This window comes from Anser anser (genome assembly GCF_964211835.1).
Source record: "Anser anser genome assembly, chromosome: 4".
NCBI classification, from domain to species: domain Eukaryota; kingdom Metazoa; phylum Chordata; class Aves; order Anseriformes; family Anatidae; genus Anser; species Anser anser.
The window spans coordinates 76,604,444-76,623,286 of record NC_139724.1 but is presented as its reverse complement, the minus strand read 5'-3'; the positions used below and the strand labels follow the sequence as shown (position 1 = coordinate 76,623,286).

Genomic DNA, 18,843 nt, shown 5'->3' with positions numbered 1-18,843 from the left:
GCCGGGAGTGAAGGGCATCCCGTGCCCTCTGCGAGACGCACGGCAGCCCAGCGCTGGAGCCCGGGGACTGTATTCTGCAGACACGGAGGAGAACACGCGGATAATTCAACCAGCAACTTCGTGGGTATCTTGCTCGAAGACGTAACCCACAGCTGGCCTTGCCACGAGCCTGCTCGTGTTTTGACATGGCCTGTGCAGGTGTCACCATGGCACAGAGCAGCTAGGGAAGGGCTGGCTGCCTTTCTCAAGCTGTATTTTTGTGGGGAGACCCAAGAGCTCGCATCTCCTCTCCTTCTCTTCTGCAGCCTGTCTCCCTCCTGCCTGGCTGCCGAGTGCTCTCGTTGAAGACCGAAGCTGCTTTTCCACAAGGAGGTTTGGAGCGGGTTTGGGAACCAGAGATCAGGTCATTATAAATGCTCGTGCTTCAGTCTGACAGGCGGCTTTTAATGGCCCACTTTAAAAAAAAAAAAAAGCAGATCTCCAAAGTTTGTAACACCTTTCATCAGATGGTTAAAGCCAGCCTCTGCCAGAGACTTTCATCTAGAGTGTTTTGATAAACCCATTGTTGAATTATATAAAGCAATTCCTTTTTTATTGAAGGCTTAATGGCACAATAAAGCACACATTATTCAAATCTATGCAAATAAGGTGCATCCCTCAGACACTTGGCACACGATGAGTGCTTCGTGCAGCGCCTGAACAGCAGCGTCCTGCCCGGGAGGGGGCACAGAGGGGAGAGGCGAGCCCAGCTGCTGGAGCGCGTGGCCGGAGAGGCAGCTACCGGGGTAAAAAGATCTCACCTTGGCTGGGCCGGGTCGATTTGGACAGCCAAATTGCCATCTGACAGCCCGGCAGAAAGCAGCCGTGCCCTCAGCTCGAGCAGAACAAGCTTGCTCACAGCTCCCGGGCTCGGCAGCACCAAGAAACGTGCAGCCAGGCGGCTTCTGGTTGCGACGGAGGTCGGTGAAGGGTGCTGACCTGGTGCTGATCTGTGCTAGGAGCAGACGACTGCAGCCTCCTGGTTTATCTCCCAGGCACCTTCCCCTAAAGCTACCTCCTGTCCCTAAAGCAGTACTGTGATTGTGCGACCCCTTTGCGCAGCTGATGGCCTGAGCCCTCCTCCTGCAGTGGACTTGGACTACTCATCCACGCCAGCAGAGCTACAATAAATAGAAACAGCGAAAAAAACTAGAAATTGGGAGACTGCAAGCGTCAAGCAAAGACCAAAAAAGCAGCAAAGACCTCTCCGCCCGGTGCAGAGATTTAAACACCCTGTAAGAGGCAGCAAGGCGTGCTGCAGCAGCCGTTTCTTAACCAGAAAGCTCTATGCCAAGTTTTGCACTGGGCAGTGCACACAAACAGGGACTACCCTATTTTGGGCCAAAATACAACGTTAACGATATTTTACTAAGTAGCGACACGACCCCACTGTTTCTGGGGGCAGTGAGAATTTATTCTCAGCAATTCTCCCCAGATGACTTCACTGGCCAAAAGCACCACCAAAAAGCCAAGCGATTTGGGTTGTTTACGAGTTTTGATATATACTTAATATGCGCAGAGCTTAAACAATTACAGAAGTTAAAAGCTGTAAGAGAGCTCTTAGGTCACCTAATTAGGCTGCCTTCTCCAGCAGTATGTCCTGCACACACGGTGCTTCTACCAGGCCTTTTGTCGGGGCTGTTTCTAAGTGGCCCAGGTGTGAAGTGCGCCGCCAGCTCCCTTGGGAGACAATTTCACAGCCAAACGCTTTGCACAATCAAGTTCCATTGTACAACGTTCCACCTAAAAAACTCTTTTTTTATTATTATTATTTCGTGTCATTATTTCTATTTATGCTGCTTATATTTGACAAATTCTAAAGGTTAATAATACGTCACGTAAAACTAACGGCTAGAACAATAAATAGGCTGTTTAAAAAACACAGCGTCAAATTTCTTTAGGTTCTGTAATACACTGCCAGCGTATTGTTTCTCAAAATGTATAAAAATACTGCAGGGACGTTTTTTTCCTTAACAAGAAAACATATTTTTGCGGTTTGATCGAATCACTCTTACATGGTTTTCAATTTCCAGCGAGGAAATTAAAATAAAGCAAAAGTCTTACGGTGGGGGAAGAGAAGAGGACCATTATTGAAACAGTTTAACTTTATTGTTTGATTTCACTTCTTCAGATGATTTCACTCTGTAGAAAAAGGGTCAAATTCCATTTGCAAGTTTTTAAATTGTGCCATTAAAAGCCGACTGAACATTTGTAAAAGAAGTTACAAGCAATTTTCGATAAAAAATAGAGTATTAAGTTTTAAAAATCATATTCTCAGGGTAATATGTATGTCTTCCAAGATAGAGACGAATGAACTTCCAGCAACAATTTGCAGCAAACGAGTCTAGATTAAAAATTTATGTTTACTTTGCCCCTGATATCTACCTTGGAAGTGACACAGGGGCTGGGGAATGGAATCGCTCACCGCTCTGCCACGACACTGGGTTCCCGTGTGCGAAGAACTAAATAAAAGTCATATTCTCGCCTTTCAGATGAATGCTAACAGTCTGAAATTGAAAACACCCACCCAAGCAGCCTGCGCTCCCAATACCTGGGAGCATACACGCAGCAGCCCAGCGTAATGGGGCCCGGAGGTCGCCCCCATTGCCTTGAACAACTGTTTTCTATTTTCAAGCGCACGTTGTCAAACCGGCAAAGGCAAGCTCCGAGTGAGGGAAAGGATTTCGATAGGCAAGTTTATATTTCAAAAGCAGTCACCCTGAAATGACAAAACCCTCATGTCAGAGCTGTGAGCGTTTCCATGCACGTTTGTGACCGCTCGCCGTTCTTTTTCAGCTCCCTGTTGATGCCCCAGGGAGGGGATGGGATGGACGAGGCCACGGGAATCAAATCTGGGCAAAAACACACACGGCAAATAGTGGGTATTTATTTTGGTTTTGTACGGGTGGACAGGCAGGATTCTTTTGCTTGTTCTTTTCAACCACCAGGCTGGTTTTTGCACGTGAAAAAGTGCAACAACAGAAGGAAGGAGGACAGTCGGATGGAGGCTGCAAACACAAGACACACAAAACCACTACTTGGCATAAAGGAATGCAAACAGGTCCCCTATAACGCTTTTTGGGAAGCTGCTGATATTATCAGAAGAGACAGTTGCTGGCACTAGAGGGAAAAAAAGAGATTTAAAAACCTTCTGTAGGGAGCTTTGCACTGCTTCCTCTCCCTCCAGCAAACTCCTCCGTATCAGCTAAATCGGGGTCTGTTCTGCCGAAAACTTTGCAGCCTTCAAATCTAAATCCAGTAAAATCTCAGCTCAATTATCAGCCGAATATTCCCTAAATACGAGGCGGGCTTAGCAGCTGTTTGTGCTGATCTCCTGATAGGCCCCTTCCAAATATTTACCGCGCGCAAGGAAACGGCGAAAGTTTTCCCCAAGTACCTGATTTTGTAACAGAAACCAAAGCGAGGTTCCCAGCCCTAGTTAACTGGAAATAATTCATTAGGCGAAGGTTTTATCAGGTGTTTTTGTTGTTACTTCCTCGGGACAGACCCCAGGAAGGCTCTACCCGATGGCAGTGCAGGTCTCGCCCATCTCCGATGCCTGGATGACGCCTCCCTGCCCACCACTGGCGACTCCAAGCTTCTTGTTCCAAGGCGATCCTACACTTTGCTATGAATTAGTAGGTGAGCCAGCACAGCCAGGATTAACACCAAATATAAAGCATGAGCTGGGATGTCACTTCTTGTTTTGTGTCCCTCATCACCCTGATGCAACAGGAGGGATCCCACGATCCGCATATGGACTGTGTGTAACAAGTGGAAGTGATTTTTGTGCTTTTTTTTGTCCTTTTTGTCCTTTCGTAAAGACAAGGAGACAGCTACACGCCAACACGCTCTGAACGGCTTAGCGTTAATGCAGGGAAAAGCTCCCAGAGCCAGCAAATGTGAGAAACCCCGGAAATAATACATAAGAAGTTAAATTGCATTTCCAAAGGCAAAGCTCACAAGCCCGAACAGCCCGTGTTAGCCAGGTCAGGTGGAACACCACCAGCCACCAAGGCTGTGTGCCGACCACCTCCAGCACACGCCACATCAGATTAGGATTACCCAGTTTAATTTTCAGCCCTCGATTTCATCCCCTCTCTCCAACCATTATCCTTTCGAGACTCTTCAAAGAACACCTCTCTCTTTCAGCTTTGGAAAATGTGAACTTGCTCTGTCCCCACCCCGACACGTCTCGATAGCATGGTCGTTTTTGCTTAGGACTGCTCCTACCTCCCAGCCCACGTGCACTTGCCAAGCCTGCCACCCTTCCACACCTGCCTGCTTGCCCAAGGACTCCCCAGCTCATCTGGGTGACCTGGCAAAGCAGGAGGCTCCGTGCTTACCACGCTCGTGTTAACCCAGCTCATTTTAAGTGAAATGGGGTGGGAGGCTGGTCCGTCAGCAAATTTGATGAACAAATAATGGGTCAGTAACATGGAAAGAGAGGTGGAAAGGAGCCACCACGAGCAACAACCAGAAGAGGATAACAGCCCTAAAACCCACCAACTGCTGGGTCTTTTGCTGTTCTTCACCAGGCTTCTCTCATTGCAGGAAACTGAGCTACAAGTAAAAACGAAGGTGCCGTGTAGCAGTGATGGAGCTGGATGATGCTTATCCACATCCATTATTTTATTATTTTATTTTTACCACTCCTCACCGCGACGGTACCAGAGCTATCGTGCTCGCCACAGGACTCCTCACCGCTCCTCCTTACCGGTGGTTACAACCCCACTGCAGTGTGAAACGAATTTAACAAGGGCACCGCTCGGATGTGAAATACAAGTAGGCTGAGGATATAAATCTGTGGTATCCCCTGCCTGCTCCTAAATCAGCCCACCACTACATCTCTGTACTTCTTGAACAGATGGGACCTTCTGGCAGTCTTTAAACCACTTAACAACACTCTTCTGTAACAAAACAAACTAATTACTAGAGAAAGATGCTATTTTCCATCAAATTTCTGCTATTTTTACGGAGTCAGCCAGAGCTGATGTCTGATTAAGGACTTGCAGTGAAGCTATTTTGCCTTCAGAAGCCCAACACAGCAGAATTAAATGCACACCCGCACGAAGATACGGAACATGCCAAATGAACTGCAGCAGGATTTTGCTCACCGACACTTCTCTCCATTTAGGTACCTACAAATGCGGACAGCCTGTCGATCGCGGATGCAAAGATAATCATCTCTAAGCACTGGCTTTGCACGTCGCATCCCTAAACACAGCACAGCAAGGCTGCTCCACGGCTCAGCTCCGACACCAGGCGAATGCTTTGTTTTATGAGAGTGTTTTTCAAAGCCTCTGAAAGCTTCCAAGACAATTCTGTCTGACTTAAGGATAAACTTCCCTAATGAAACAATTTTCTTGTTGATCTTGCAGGTGTTTTGCTCAAGCTAAGCATTTGCTTGCTACGCTGCTATGTGCTTCTCTTGGGAATCTACAAGTGTTAGCTTCATTCTGTTACCAACGCAAAAATACCTGGGAATCACTGTAAAGATTATAAACTTTCCGAAGTCTTACAGGAAACAGTCTTCTAAAAATCACTGCAGAGAGCTACAAGATTTGGCCCTAGGCACCCAGGGATGTTAAATACTCATCGAAGAAATTACGATAGGCAGCACCTCAGAATGCACGAAAAGCTGCAGAGAAAAGCCAATGGATTTTGTAATAACTAAGCAAATTTAGTGGTAGATTTGTGATCCACTGGGTATTTGTTGAGCGGGAAATAAACCAAAGCAGCTAGTTACGTGTTGCCTAGCTGCAGACTATATTATGAATAGTTTCCCTGTAGGTAAATCATTTTCTATTACTTCTAAGTACCCCAGGAAAAATACTAATTGAAAACACAGTTCTAATACTGTCCAGCTGGAAAACATTAGCTTAGGATGGAACTAGCTTGACACTGGCTGCCAATTGGCTACGTACAATGGAAAAGGAAATTAATCTCTTGCAGACAAGACATCCCATTTTCCAATTCTACTTTGTAACCCTCAAATAAACTCATTATTAACCAAAGGCTTTGATTCACATGGGGAAAGGAAAACATCAACGCGTGCCTGATAACGCAAGCCTGGATTTCTTGTATAAAACGAAAGCTCTCCAAGTTTGACACAGCGAGTGGCAGAGCAACCGGAGAACGGCTTATGGTCCAACAACCTAACAGCATTTCTTCTCACTCCTTCATTGGCTAATAATTAAAGAACAGATAAAATGAAAAGAAAAATGCATTTCCACATTTCTGTAACAACCCAGCTCATCTTCCTGCGGCTCCCTCCTGCTAAAAGTTTTTCTCACATGCAGGAGGAAAAGGGATGAGAGAAAAACACTGAAGCTGACCTCAGAGATATTGAGACTGCTTTTCCACTTCTGATAAAATTCACTTATATGCAGCATCCAGCAGGTTAGGCAGTCTCAGAGGGGCTGTTCCCTATGCTGCTCACAGCCTACAGGTCTCCTGCACCTCCTCTCCTTTCCTCTCAGTTTCAACTTTGCTGAAACACTCCAGACTTTTACACATGCTTTCATCCCCTAAATAAATTCTGCAAGCTATCGGCAAAATAAATTAATCAAATAAATAAATAAATAAATAAAATTAGCTTCTCTCCTTGTCATGGAAAAGCGTCCTCATTCTGCACGTAGGTCTTCCAGCAGATGGAGTTACCTGCTGGCACAGTAGCCCATGTCCTCTCTTTGGCTTCTGGTTGCCGCACACACTTTGTGCCATTTGCCTGAATTAGACTGCTTCATTTTTGTCTGCAATGGATTAAGAAGCATTTGCACGCCTTGCTGAATTATCAGCACAGAGGGTAATTAGCAGTTGGTAACAATTTCTGGGTCTGAAAAGGGACATATGTCCATCTGTCCACAGTCTTACTTATTATGCTTAAAATTGGCTTCTCCATCCCTTCTTGAGTAACCCAAGGAGGTCAGACAAGTGAGATATGGACGATGACGGCAGACATGGGAATGCAAGGAAATATAGCTGCTAGTGCCAGAAAAACGAAATCCTGTCTGCGGACGCACTTCAAAGGAGGTTTTTGCATTCCTCTAATCAAAGAAGAAACTGAGAAGAAAATAAAAAGCAGAGAGGTACCGAGGAGCAAGGGAACAAAAAGCTCATATGAAAAAGAAACGAGCACTGCCAGCTGAACAAGAAGAAAAATAGCACACATCAGAACAGCAGAGATCCAAAGTTTAGCATCTTCTCTGCAGTTTTTTGAGCGTAGACAAACTTGTCAGAGATCAAAAAGTTTAGGACAGCTTTGTTCTGGGCTGATCCTATAGGGGTGGTGTTTTTAGTTTGCTTATTTCTACAAAATTAGTGTGAATAACGGAAAGAGGGGAAGGGAAATGCCCAGACAGACTGCAGCCCAAAACCATCAGCACCACGAACAAGCACACAAATATGCCTCCATCGCAATGGAAACATCCACACGCATCCTACAGCTTCTTCAATGAAGCAGTGAATAGAAGGCTCTAACATGTTGGGTGACAGCCCAATTTTACAAGCATGTATTTCAAAGTCTTGGTGAGCTGTCAGAGGCCAATGGTTTCCAATCTCTATCATCCTCAGGACAAAACTACAGAAGTTATACAAACAAATTAAAACTGAATGATCAGGAGTCAAACGAATGTCAACAGGGAGTACGGTCACCCCGGACCTCCAAGGAGAAGTCCCAGGCACAGGTCAGCTTAGGTGCCCAGTCAGTCCGCTCCCCCAAATTACTGAGTGCCTTTGCAAATTTTGTTTTCACTACCTGTGAAAGTTCCTACCTGCAAAGCAGGGACACTAAACCCCTAGCTTTAGAGAGGTGGCGATGATTAATTCATGAAGTACTCAAATATGGAGCAGTCACAGGAATCATTCAAAGCTTGGGACAGAAGGTTTGGGTGAAATACAGTAAATAACCAGGACAAATAATGAAACTACAACAATATACTGAGATTCTTTCTCTTCTACTCTTCCATTCAGAACATGCTGCATGACAAAAACCAGGTGGAAAAAGTACTGCAGCTTGCCATGAAAGACTATGTTCACATGTATGCAAAGAAGAGCTAAGGCTATAGAGGTGACCTTAAATGTGACATTTCCTGATGCTAAGGCCAAGATTTAAATATGAATATCCACCAAACAGAGGTTCTGGGGTCAGACTGTTTTTCTGTGCTTTATAATATTTGAATTGCACACATTTTTGATAGAAAAGGATTACTTGCTTTCTTGCCACAGTAGCAGAAAGCGAGAAACTTTGTGCCTGAACTAATGATGAAAACTTCAAAGAACTGAAGTCTGAATAAAATGAAACAGCTACTTTAGACAGAGGAAAAAAATATCAATGTTCTCAAGTTCTTAACTTTTCCTTTTTGAGTACAAGTCTGCTAGTGAAAGCATAACATTAAAAAAGATCTTTTAATTTATTAGTCTCCTTTTAAACCTGCGTTTCCTAAAAATACAATGTGCTGTGACTAAGAACATGCCAGGCAGGTTTTAGACAATGATTTCTCCACACTCCTATTTATGTACCACAAGATGTATTTGAAAATGTATTTATAGCTAGAAATATGTTGATACTATTACAGTACACAGACATGATTATATTCCTGTTTGATTTGAGAGATCGCAGAAAAATGCTTTCTATTTGCAGTACCTATAGCTATTTCTAGCCAAATGTTCTGCCGTGTAAAACCGCATTCTTCTCTATTACGAGGCATAAAAACTAACAAGGCAAACACAAAATCTCATACCCTACAAACAGCATAGCTCTTAGCTAAACCAGCCCAAAAGTTGTAAACATAGACCTGAAGGTATAAAATCAAACGAAAACGAGATCTTTTGGCCCTCAGACACTTACAGTTTCTTATAGATATCTAACAAATGGAGATTTTTGGATTATTGCATTAACCACAGTTTAAAACAAGTATCCACGATTAAGTACGGTGAGGACCACCCTAAAGCACCAGCTCTCACCTTTATGCTTCCCCCAATGAGATCTGGCGGTTCTTCATCTGTTTCTAAGGCAACGTTGATGGAGGCGAAGGGGCGACTTGCCATCTGTTGCATCTCACGGAGTAGTTGCTAATTCAATAAACAGAAAAATATTATTATTATTTTATTGTTCCAACACAAAGATGAAAAACCACGCATCTGAGAGGTTCTGCCCAATGCAAAGGGATATCAATGAATAAGGAAAAATAACCTCCTGGTGTTTTAACAGGATTAAGGGTACAGATAATTGTAAATATTCACGTTACTACAGTTTAACAAGTCATTGCAAGTAAAGCTGTACAGCACCGTCTTAGCCTGACTTGCTTGCGAAGGAAAACCCATGAACTTAAGCTACCGTAAAGCAGCTAATTCCTTTTCAAGCTGTGATCCTCTAGCTGTTTGTCATCACCTGTCTGGGGCATAGGAGGACTCCGTAAGATTTGTGGGATCCATTTTAAAATTAAACTAGCAGCAGTCCATAACAACTGTAAGAAAGAATCTGACGTTTCTTCGAACAGCTCTAGCAAAATGTTGTCAGGTGGCTATTGAATAATTATTTCTGTTTGTTTCCTTCCTAAACATAGCAAATGTATCAAATGACAAATACGTCCTTGCTGCAGTATGTTTTATTCCAATAGTAAACATTTTCCTGAGCAAATCCCTGCAAGCCTTCACGACACAAGACATCTTTTATTGTGCTCTTAAGCAGTTTTAAGCATTATGATGCAGCTCCCTTTTTTAAGGAAAAATAATGTTTCCTATAGGGCTGGAAACAGCATTTCAGTTGGAGCCGAGCTGCGGGCACACACTCCTGCTTGGTTTCGGCTGCTAATCCCCTACACCAGCAGCGAGCTACACCACCAGTAACGGGATGCAGAAGCCACGACCTTAATTCCCAGAAGCAATGGGTATGATGTGTCTCAGTGCCCCTTTTTAATAAGGGGAGAGACGTATACCTTGTACAGCTTGTAAAAACCAGCAGTCTCACCCTTAAGCACAGCAAAGTGCCTAACCCCACCTGTTGTTTGCAGCATTATGCAATTAGCATTCCTGCAAAGCTGCAGCAGCGCTAGTTATATTCTGTTTGTAAGGTGGATTGAGGCTCTCCCAAATGCCTTGTATACTACCACCATCCTCAGTCCCCCTTTAAGCTTGGGTGATTTGATGCTTCAAGCCCTAACTGATCATTTATAGCACTAAAGAAACCACCACCGAAGGCACCGTGCCCGCGGTGACCCATGAATGCTGCGTTGCACACACGCAGCACAGCAGAAGAGGACACTGGTCTCTGGAAGACCAAGAGAAGCAAGGCCCATCAGAGCAGACTGTAGATACTGTCACAATTGAAAAGAAAAAAACCAATAAATTCACACAAATGGAGCTGTACTAAGTATTTGCAAGCAAACTTGTGCGGACCTCACACTTGGGTAAAAGAAGTCGAGGAGTTTTCGAATATTTAAAGCACACCAGCAGATTGCAGACTAAAGCAAGTGTGAAACAGATTGCTGGGTTGTTGTTCCTGCAATTGTCCCCTTCAGCTATCATAAAGCGCTTTGTTTAATAGCTATAAAACCAAAGAACAGGCTGTCCTGATGAAGATGTCCAGGAGACTTACGAACTGAAAGCTATTAGCTCTTTTGAAGGAAGTTCAGTTTACTAAGGCAAATGTGCAATTTGGCAACATGACTCCTATTGAAGTCGACAGTAGCGTCAGGAAATAAAACCCCGGGCAGGGCTGCGAAAGCTGAGCTGCCTCCGAGTGAGCAATGGGAAAAGCGGTGCTGACAGCAATATTCCCGCTTGCATTTTCTGAACTGGAGAAGGAGAGTCATCTGTTTCAGGGCCGCCCCAAAGCCAGCCGCTGCTCAGCACAACGGTGGCCAAACCTGGTAAAACCAAAGGTCCGGACTGTCACCAAAGCAGCAAAAGCCTCAGGGAGAATATCCTTCCCCTAACACTGCTTTCTTGTGCAGCAAAAGCCATGTTACAAAACCAATTCCCTGAAAATTAAGAACAAATTTGAGAAATAATTGCTCTGGAACCAGAATGTCACTCTTTCCCCCAAGGCATACGCTGTGCGTGTTTAACCTATGCAAGAATAGATCCTTCAATATTTGCTTGGTGTATCAAAATTTTAATTAAAATGTGTTGTTACGTTGCAAAGGAGAAATTGTGGCACTTCCCTAGTCAAGACGTGGAGTATGTCATTAGAAATCAGCAGCAGGTAATGTCAAGATACCCCCTAACCTGCCCCACCACCATTCCTGATCATTTGCTTTCTGAGTTTTAGAATAATTAACCTGAATAAACTTCCAAGCAAAGCTTTGGTTTCTAGATCATACAATTAATAGGACAACCTGGGAATATTTTTCAATCACCTTGGTCTGAAGAGGATCTTAAAGGCAAAACATTTGACAGGCTTATAATAAAAACACATTAAAAAGCGTGTACGGGAACACACCGTGGACGTTTAATACTGAAGGAAGCACAAACTTAAAATGAGAACCTGTACAACTTTCATCTGCATGGATTTTTTTCATGGAAAGAGCAGCTTCATCCCAGTAGTCCTTTATGCTCATACCCATGGAGTTAATCCACGATGAAGCGGGTGACTGACTGGAGCACTGCACCCGAGGATGCAGGGAAACCATTCCCTCTGTACGGCAGCACAGCCTCTCATGCAAAAGAAAAACAGCCACCCGGGTTACCAGGTTAATTGACTAATATAACCTGTGCTGTGTTTTCTGACAGGAAAAGCCTGAACATTTTATTTACAGTAATAAAGCAGTCACTGGTTTCTGTATAACTGTCCTGCTACCATCAATCTCAGCAATTGCCCCTTGCGGGGCCTCTTTTATGAGCACAGGGCTCTGGTACCTTTCAGGATCGGGCTCCGGTATTGTCAGGCATGAAAGGATGCCAGGTTTTCCAGAAGACGGGCACGCATGTTGGATTTTATTTGCTCCTTATAAAGGATGGATTTTAAAAGCTATCCAAACCAGCCATCTATAACTTGTAACAAAGGCGGGTTTTTACACGAGTTTCATCTCAATTTTCAACCGAGAAAGGAAAAAAAATGGAAGCTCCAGAACGGAAAACCCATGGGTGTGCAAAGTGAACAACGGGCACACATGAGCTCTTGGTTTAAGGGAGAGTAAAAGCACAGCAAGCAGGATCTCATGGGAAAGGAAGCAAAGTATTTCCAGCAGACAGGACGGATTCAGGACTCAGGACAAAATGCTGCAGAGCTATCAGCGGAACGTGTGGCACCGATACTCCATCCTGTGGTTGAAAGAGGTGGCTTTAAAAATGGGATCCAGGAAAGAGCAATAGTTTCTTTCATAGTTTTTGTATTTTCCCCCAAATTTGTGGATCTAATCCTTCAAATCTTTCTGAAACTCTGAGCCTTCTGTACCTTCGGTACCTATAGCTTGTTGCTTTTAGCAGTACAGCTACTCCGTGCATCCAGTTGGGTTTCAGAGGCACTTTTGCTGAAGACATTTCAGCAGAGCAAGCTACCTGGTCCTTTAACCTTGCTGACACAAGTACGACTAAAGATCCTCCTTCAAGGATTCGTATTACAACCTCCCAGGCTGCAATGAATCTGGGATGGTGCTGCAGAGCTAAAGCAATGATGACCTCCTGCACAACCACAGGCATCTCTACTGCTGTATTTCTGTCCCACCGTGGAAAACATCAAGCTCCACTTGGTTACGAACAAGCACAATCAGCAGCCATATCCTCCAGGCTGTCCACAGCCAGCTTCAAAAGTCAGAGCACCCTGAAATTTGTGTTGTGTTTTGAACCGTTACCCTCTCTGTATTGCAAAGATAAAATGGGCCAGTGGGCTGAAACCCAAAGACCTCACAACCAGCAGTAAGTCTTAAGAAAGCACCATGGAGAGAGGAAACAGATGAAGAAGATAAGGAAAGAAACTGATTTGTACTCCTGTTGTTTAAGACATTTAGAAGAAAAAGGAGAATTGGGGCAGAAAAAGATATTTGGGATTTTCCTGCGTCATGCTGAGAAGTGCAGCTCTGCCATGCAGGATGCTGAAGGTGCCATTCTCCAATGCAGATTTAGCAGCCCTGGTCATCCCCTCCCGATCAAGGCTAAACAGAGGGTGGCAGAAGCAGAACAAGGCTGTCTCCTCCTTCCCGACCAACCTTTTTAACTGCATCAGTTCTGCAAAGTTACTCGACTGAGTCAGTCCCCTTACCCGTTCCCTCCAAGGCTCTGCACAATGTGCAAAATGCAATCTAGTCAAACACCAAAAGGTCTCGCTGCGTACGCTGAGGATACGTAAGCAAAGGGTAACAAAATTCTCCCAGCGAGGCTCATTAACTCTGACCTGGTGACGTGCCACCCTAAGTCACGGTGACTTTGTTGAGGTCAGAGAACAGACTGTGCTCCCTTCCTTCCAAAGCATACTGGGCAGACTGGGTGGACTGGTAGACAGGCTTTTGTGCTTACAGACATCCAAAACATGTAGGAACTCGGGCTTCATTTGAATTCAGAAAGTGGCTTGTCCCATTTGTCCCAAATTAACTACCTATTTGCAGACACTGCTGCATGACTAACCTAGAAAACCTTGTCTTGAGAATCTGTCCCAGAGCTTTCCTGTAATGACATCTCCCAAAATTGCAGCTCATGGGCTCCCACAGCCCGTATTCGAAGGGGATCTCCCCCTCCTGGGGTTCCCAAGGGCCTTTGGAGAAGGTGCCAATCCTGGTGGCGACAGCGGCAGGACAGAGCTGCACTTCTATGCAGTTGGCACCGACAGGTGCTCATGCGTTATTTTGAAGTAATGCTTATTTTAAATACATTATTTTGTATATATCTCATTGTGGGAACCTTTGTTTTATGTTATAGTTCCTCAGTAACCTTGGGGGAAAGGGGAGAAATCAATGGAGTTACCTACAAAATAAAAAGGGGCATCAGGAAAGGCACAAAAGATGTAAGAAATAAATATTCCGCGAAGAGGACCACATTGTTTCAAAAGTAAGTGATTTAAAGCGTTTAGCCACAATTACATTAACTACCATGTAAGTCAACAAACAAACAATTTTCTTTGACGCTTCCATCATCACTGAAAATTAAGTTTTTAAGCCCCTAGAGCAGTGCACATATTAATGTTAGCTAATTAGTTTTGTAACTGACTTTGCAGGCTATGTTGAAAGAGAGAGGAGGAGAGAATTAATGTTCAAATGCTTCTCAACAGGCATTTCCACACTTCAAAACTCTAACAAACCAGAAAGCAAAGCTGCTGGGAAGTTGCCTCATGCTGAAATAACAGAACATATTTAATCCAGGGCTGATTAAGATAAGTAAGTTATTTATCATAATCATGCCCAGTAGGAGGGCACATTAAAGCTGACCTTTAATAAGAATAAGATACCATTTCTTCTGAAAAGACCAAAAGCATATAGTCCGTGCAGACTGGGATGTACACCAACACCAGATAATTACACCATAGCAGAGCACACCTTTGATTGACTAGAGCTCTTCCAGCATAATTACACAACACTGCCTCTCTCCCCGAGTTTTCCAAATCGCTAAATTAGATACCTGTACCACTGATTCCTATCATCAGAGACAGACCTCGGAGTCTGAAATAGCAATAGATTCGATATACACACAATTGTTTTGTGGGTTTTTGTTTGTTTTTTAATGATGCTAAGCCCTCCTGAAGCTAGACTATCACACCACCATCCCAAATCCTGTCCACCAGCTTTTTTTAGGACATACTAAAAACAATTCCAGCTTCTTTTTTAAATCTCTAGCAGCAACACCTAAGAAGTCTACATGAGAAGTGTTGGGCTGGGGGCTGTCATGCATATGATTGTCACCGTGACACGGTGGCATCCAGCGCAGACACATTACAGCTACAAATCCATCCATAACTGGCCATCTGCAAGTTCAACCGGACACGAGCTCAGTTAGGCACAGAAGTGACAGCAGCACGTTTAAACAAAACCAGACCATCAAATTCCCCCTGAGCTGGAATCTCTTGTCAACATTCATATTTAGGGCTGGTTTTCCTCTTCAGGGCATCTCTTCCCTCTGCTGTTATTTCCTTCAGTCGGTGGCCAAAGACGCACAGATCGCTGCAGAGAGCACCCAGCACTTGTATTTTGGAAAAAGCCTACAGGCTCTGTGAGTTGGTCCCCATTCATAGATTTTAAATTCGGGGGTAGCAGAAAGAGTTACGATTATTTCATCTGACCTCCTGGGTAGTACGAGCCGCCGAGTGTCACCACGTGGTTTCCACAACCACATGATTTGGATTGACCCAGAAAAGATCCTTCCAACAGCACTCGTAGTCTGATTTCAGACAAAACAAATGGCTGGCGTTGCTGCTCTTGCCACTAAACCCAGTAGAAAAACAAAGCAGCTTTCAACTTTTTTATCCCCAGTTGCAGATACTGGGTGTTGTGCCTTCGGCTGATATTTTAGAAGAGCCTCGTCCCGTTGTGATTCTTCCATGACTCTTTTTCACAGACACTTGCATCATCAAATCTCAATATGTTTTCCCTTGGACGGAATGAGTAATTTCTGACACTTTAGTCTCTCACTTATCTTTCAGATAACAAATGAATGTTGCAGTGTTTTTCCAAACCATCTGCAACACCCAGGCTATTGCTGAAACCAGAGTGGACACGCTACACTAACAACCAGCTACAGAAAATATGAACTGTATGCTCTTAGTTTATTACTTTATAAATGCAGGAACTGGGAATTTACACGCAGCTGTTAAATCACCACCACCACCATCACTTCAGCCTATTTTCCAGGATACTGATAATCTGGGAAGTAAATCTCCTGCAACTGTTGAAAAAGAGATACTGCATACAGAGTTACATTTGACGCCGTAGTTAAGACAGCCGAGCGTGCTGACCACGCAATCCAGACCTCCGCAGAAGTTATCTGCTTGTCACGATTCCTCATTCCTCCAATCTGTGTTTCATCTACAGCCTCCACCACCGAGTTCATGTGTTATTCCGAGCTGACAGACGCTGAACAGCACTGTCGGTGGTATCGAACAAGACGGTCCACAAGTCAAACGGCTGCCGGGAGCTCGATGAATACAGCAGCAAAGCTCATCACCAGCGCATTTTGTTTCTCACATGCCCTACAAAGTGCCTGTGGTGGCCCACTGCCCAATGTAGGCATATTTATAGCCTGACCTTTTCATGTTCCAGCACAGGGCTGATATCAGAAAGTCTAGGCAGTGATGAAGATCCTGATTTCCAGTTAGAGTTTGAAAATATTCCAATCCTGAATCCTTTTCTTTGACAAAGGATACCCTAAATCACCCTCTACTAGACAAGACATGAGATGAATGAAATGCTAACAGATGAGAGCTGGAAGCAGACTGCAACAGAGGCAGGACAATAAATAACACACAGCGCACATCCTCTGGAAAGTCTTAGCTGTGAAAACGCATACAGAAATCAGTCTGCCTAAATGGCATTCAGTGTTCACAGATGTTACAGCAGAGGATGCTAGTGAAAACAGAAGCACTGCTACACTTTGAAGACACTTGGGGTGCAAAAGGTTTCAGGAACGAAGTCAGGAAGAAGGATAATCCCTGCAGTAAATCAATACACGAAACCCATCCTGAATATGTTGGGTAGTGCACACAGAATAAAAACGTTCAGTCCTGGATAGTCTTGGCAAGAAAGGAGGCAAAATGTAGAGCATTTTATGTACGTTTAGGGTGGAATTGGGCTCTAGACAGCTAAATTTAGTTATCTCTGTGTGTGCTTGGTGTTGATGCTCCCACCACATCCCAGGGGGGCATGGAGAACTACACAGCTGACCCTCACGCAGACAGCTGCGCTGGGTTGGCCAAGTTGCTCTCCACGCTCCTTTTGCTGGAAATGTTAACAGGAGCTATTTCTTGCCCAAAGTGGAGCAGCAGAAAACAGCCCGAGGGTGAAGAGAATAAGATTTGGCTGCTAAGATGAAACAATAGGCAGAAAATTCAAGACAGCAGATGGGCATGTTACATTTCTAATGCTGCACTCCTACTTTGTGCATTATTCTCTATGAACACCTTGATACATTTAACATGCCATTTTCCAGAGACAAAATAGAAAGGTATCCTATCCCTATTTCCTAATGTCATTCACTTCATCCTAAGCCTCCTATAAAAGCTGCCTTTTTATTTCCATTCTCCCTCTTTAAGATGTCTGAAGATATTTAAACTTGGTGCTCACAGGAGCACAATTTACTATCCCATCTCCTCCCTGCCTGATAAGACACAATTTGTTCCCATTTTTACTTCAGGTCAGGTTTTATACTCTCCAAGACCTGAACTTTTGCTCAGCGCTCCAAACTCATTTTCCCAGAACTATACATTTGCTACGCTATGCTTGCCCACCCAAAAGACCTTTTAGCCGTTGAGGTTGAGGAACATCAGCACTGACATGTGCAAGCAGCTGGTCAAAGAGGATTAGCTGCAGAAAGGAAAAAAAAAAAAAGAAGTAAGGATAATCTTGTATATTTTATAAGATCCTGTAGCAGATTCTGGATTTGTAGTACATCGCTTTCTCAGGAGGGAATAACGCAAATGTAGTTGCAACCAAATGATGCTGATATAAATTTTCCCTGCCCTGTTCCACTAACCTCATAGACAGCTGTATAACTTCTCCCAGCATATTTTCCAAGCAATACTGCAGGACTAATTTTGGCCACTATATCTTTCAAAATACTCTTTTTTTGCCCTATATATGTCTTGGATTAAGCTTCAGTTATCTACTTTTCACCCAGCACTATGATAAGAAGTTGGGCACTAGCGATGTTTATATTGGAAGCAGAAGTGATTGATAGTTGGGAATTACCTTCAGATTTCATTATATTCTACTTCCTTTAGGGTTAAGATTAGAGAAGCAGCACGAAATTACTATGGCACAAGCCATGGGAGGCGGGTATACGTAACTTGACCACTTCTAAAAATACAGTCAAAATTGGAGAACTATTTCCTGCCAGGGCTGCAGTGCACCACACAGCACATACAGAACAATTGAGCAATCAGAAGCAGCCAGCACGGACTTATGAAGGGCAGGTCCTGCCCGAGTAGCCCGATCTCCTTCTACGACAAGATGCCCAGCTTAATAGAAGAGAGGAATGCTAAGGATGTTATCCTTGTGGATTTTAATAAAGCATTTGACGCCGTTTCCCACTGTGTTGTCCTGCATGGGGCTTGGACAGATGTGCTGTTTGCTGGGTGAAGCACTGGCTGGCTGACCAGGCTCAAAGAGTCACAGAAATTGGGGTTCAGTCCAGCTGGGGGCTGGTCACCAGCAGCATTTCCAGGGCTCAGTCTTGGGGACAGTTTTGTTTCACGTTTCTATCAATGGTCTGGATGAGAGAATTAAGTGCAACATTAGCGATTTCTCAGATGATATGAAGTTGGGCAGGAGTGTAGATCTGCTTGAGAGTATGAAGGGTCTGCAGAGGGTTCTGGAGAGGATTCACAGGTGGGCTGAGTCCAAGTGCACAACATTCAGCTTGGGTCCTAACCACCCCATGCAGCAGTATAGGCTCAGGGAAGAGTGGCTGGAAAGTTGCCTGGGAGAAAAGGACCTGGGGGTGCTGGATGAGAGCTGGCAACACATGAGAGCTGGCTGAACATGAGCCAGCAGTGTGCCCAGGCGGACAAGAAGGCCAATGACATCCTGGTTTCTATCAGAAATAGCATGGCCAGCAGGACTGGGGAAGTGCTTGTCCCCTTCCCCTTGTACATGGCACTCGTGAGACCAGACCTCGAGTACCATGGTTCAGTTTTGGGCCCCGCTGAGTTGCTCAACTGTG

At 44.3% G+C, this 18,843-nt stretch overlaps 1 protein-coding gene across 1 annotated transcript in view; it reads right to left on the bottom strand.

The window, feature by feature from the left end:
* Positions 1–18,843, bottom strand: part of ATRN (attractin) — a 151,017-nt gene that overhangs the window by 10,055 nt on the left and 122,119 nt on the right. Inside the window, exon 27 of the mRNA XM_083834774.1 lies at positions 9,007–9,114. Coding sequence (XP_083690900.1) covers positions 9,007–9,114 — 108 coding nt within the window. The remainder of the gene's footprint in view (positions 1–9,006; positions 9,115–18,843) is intronic.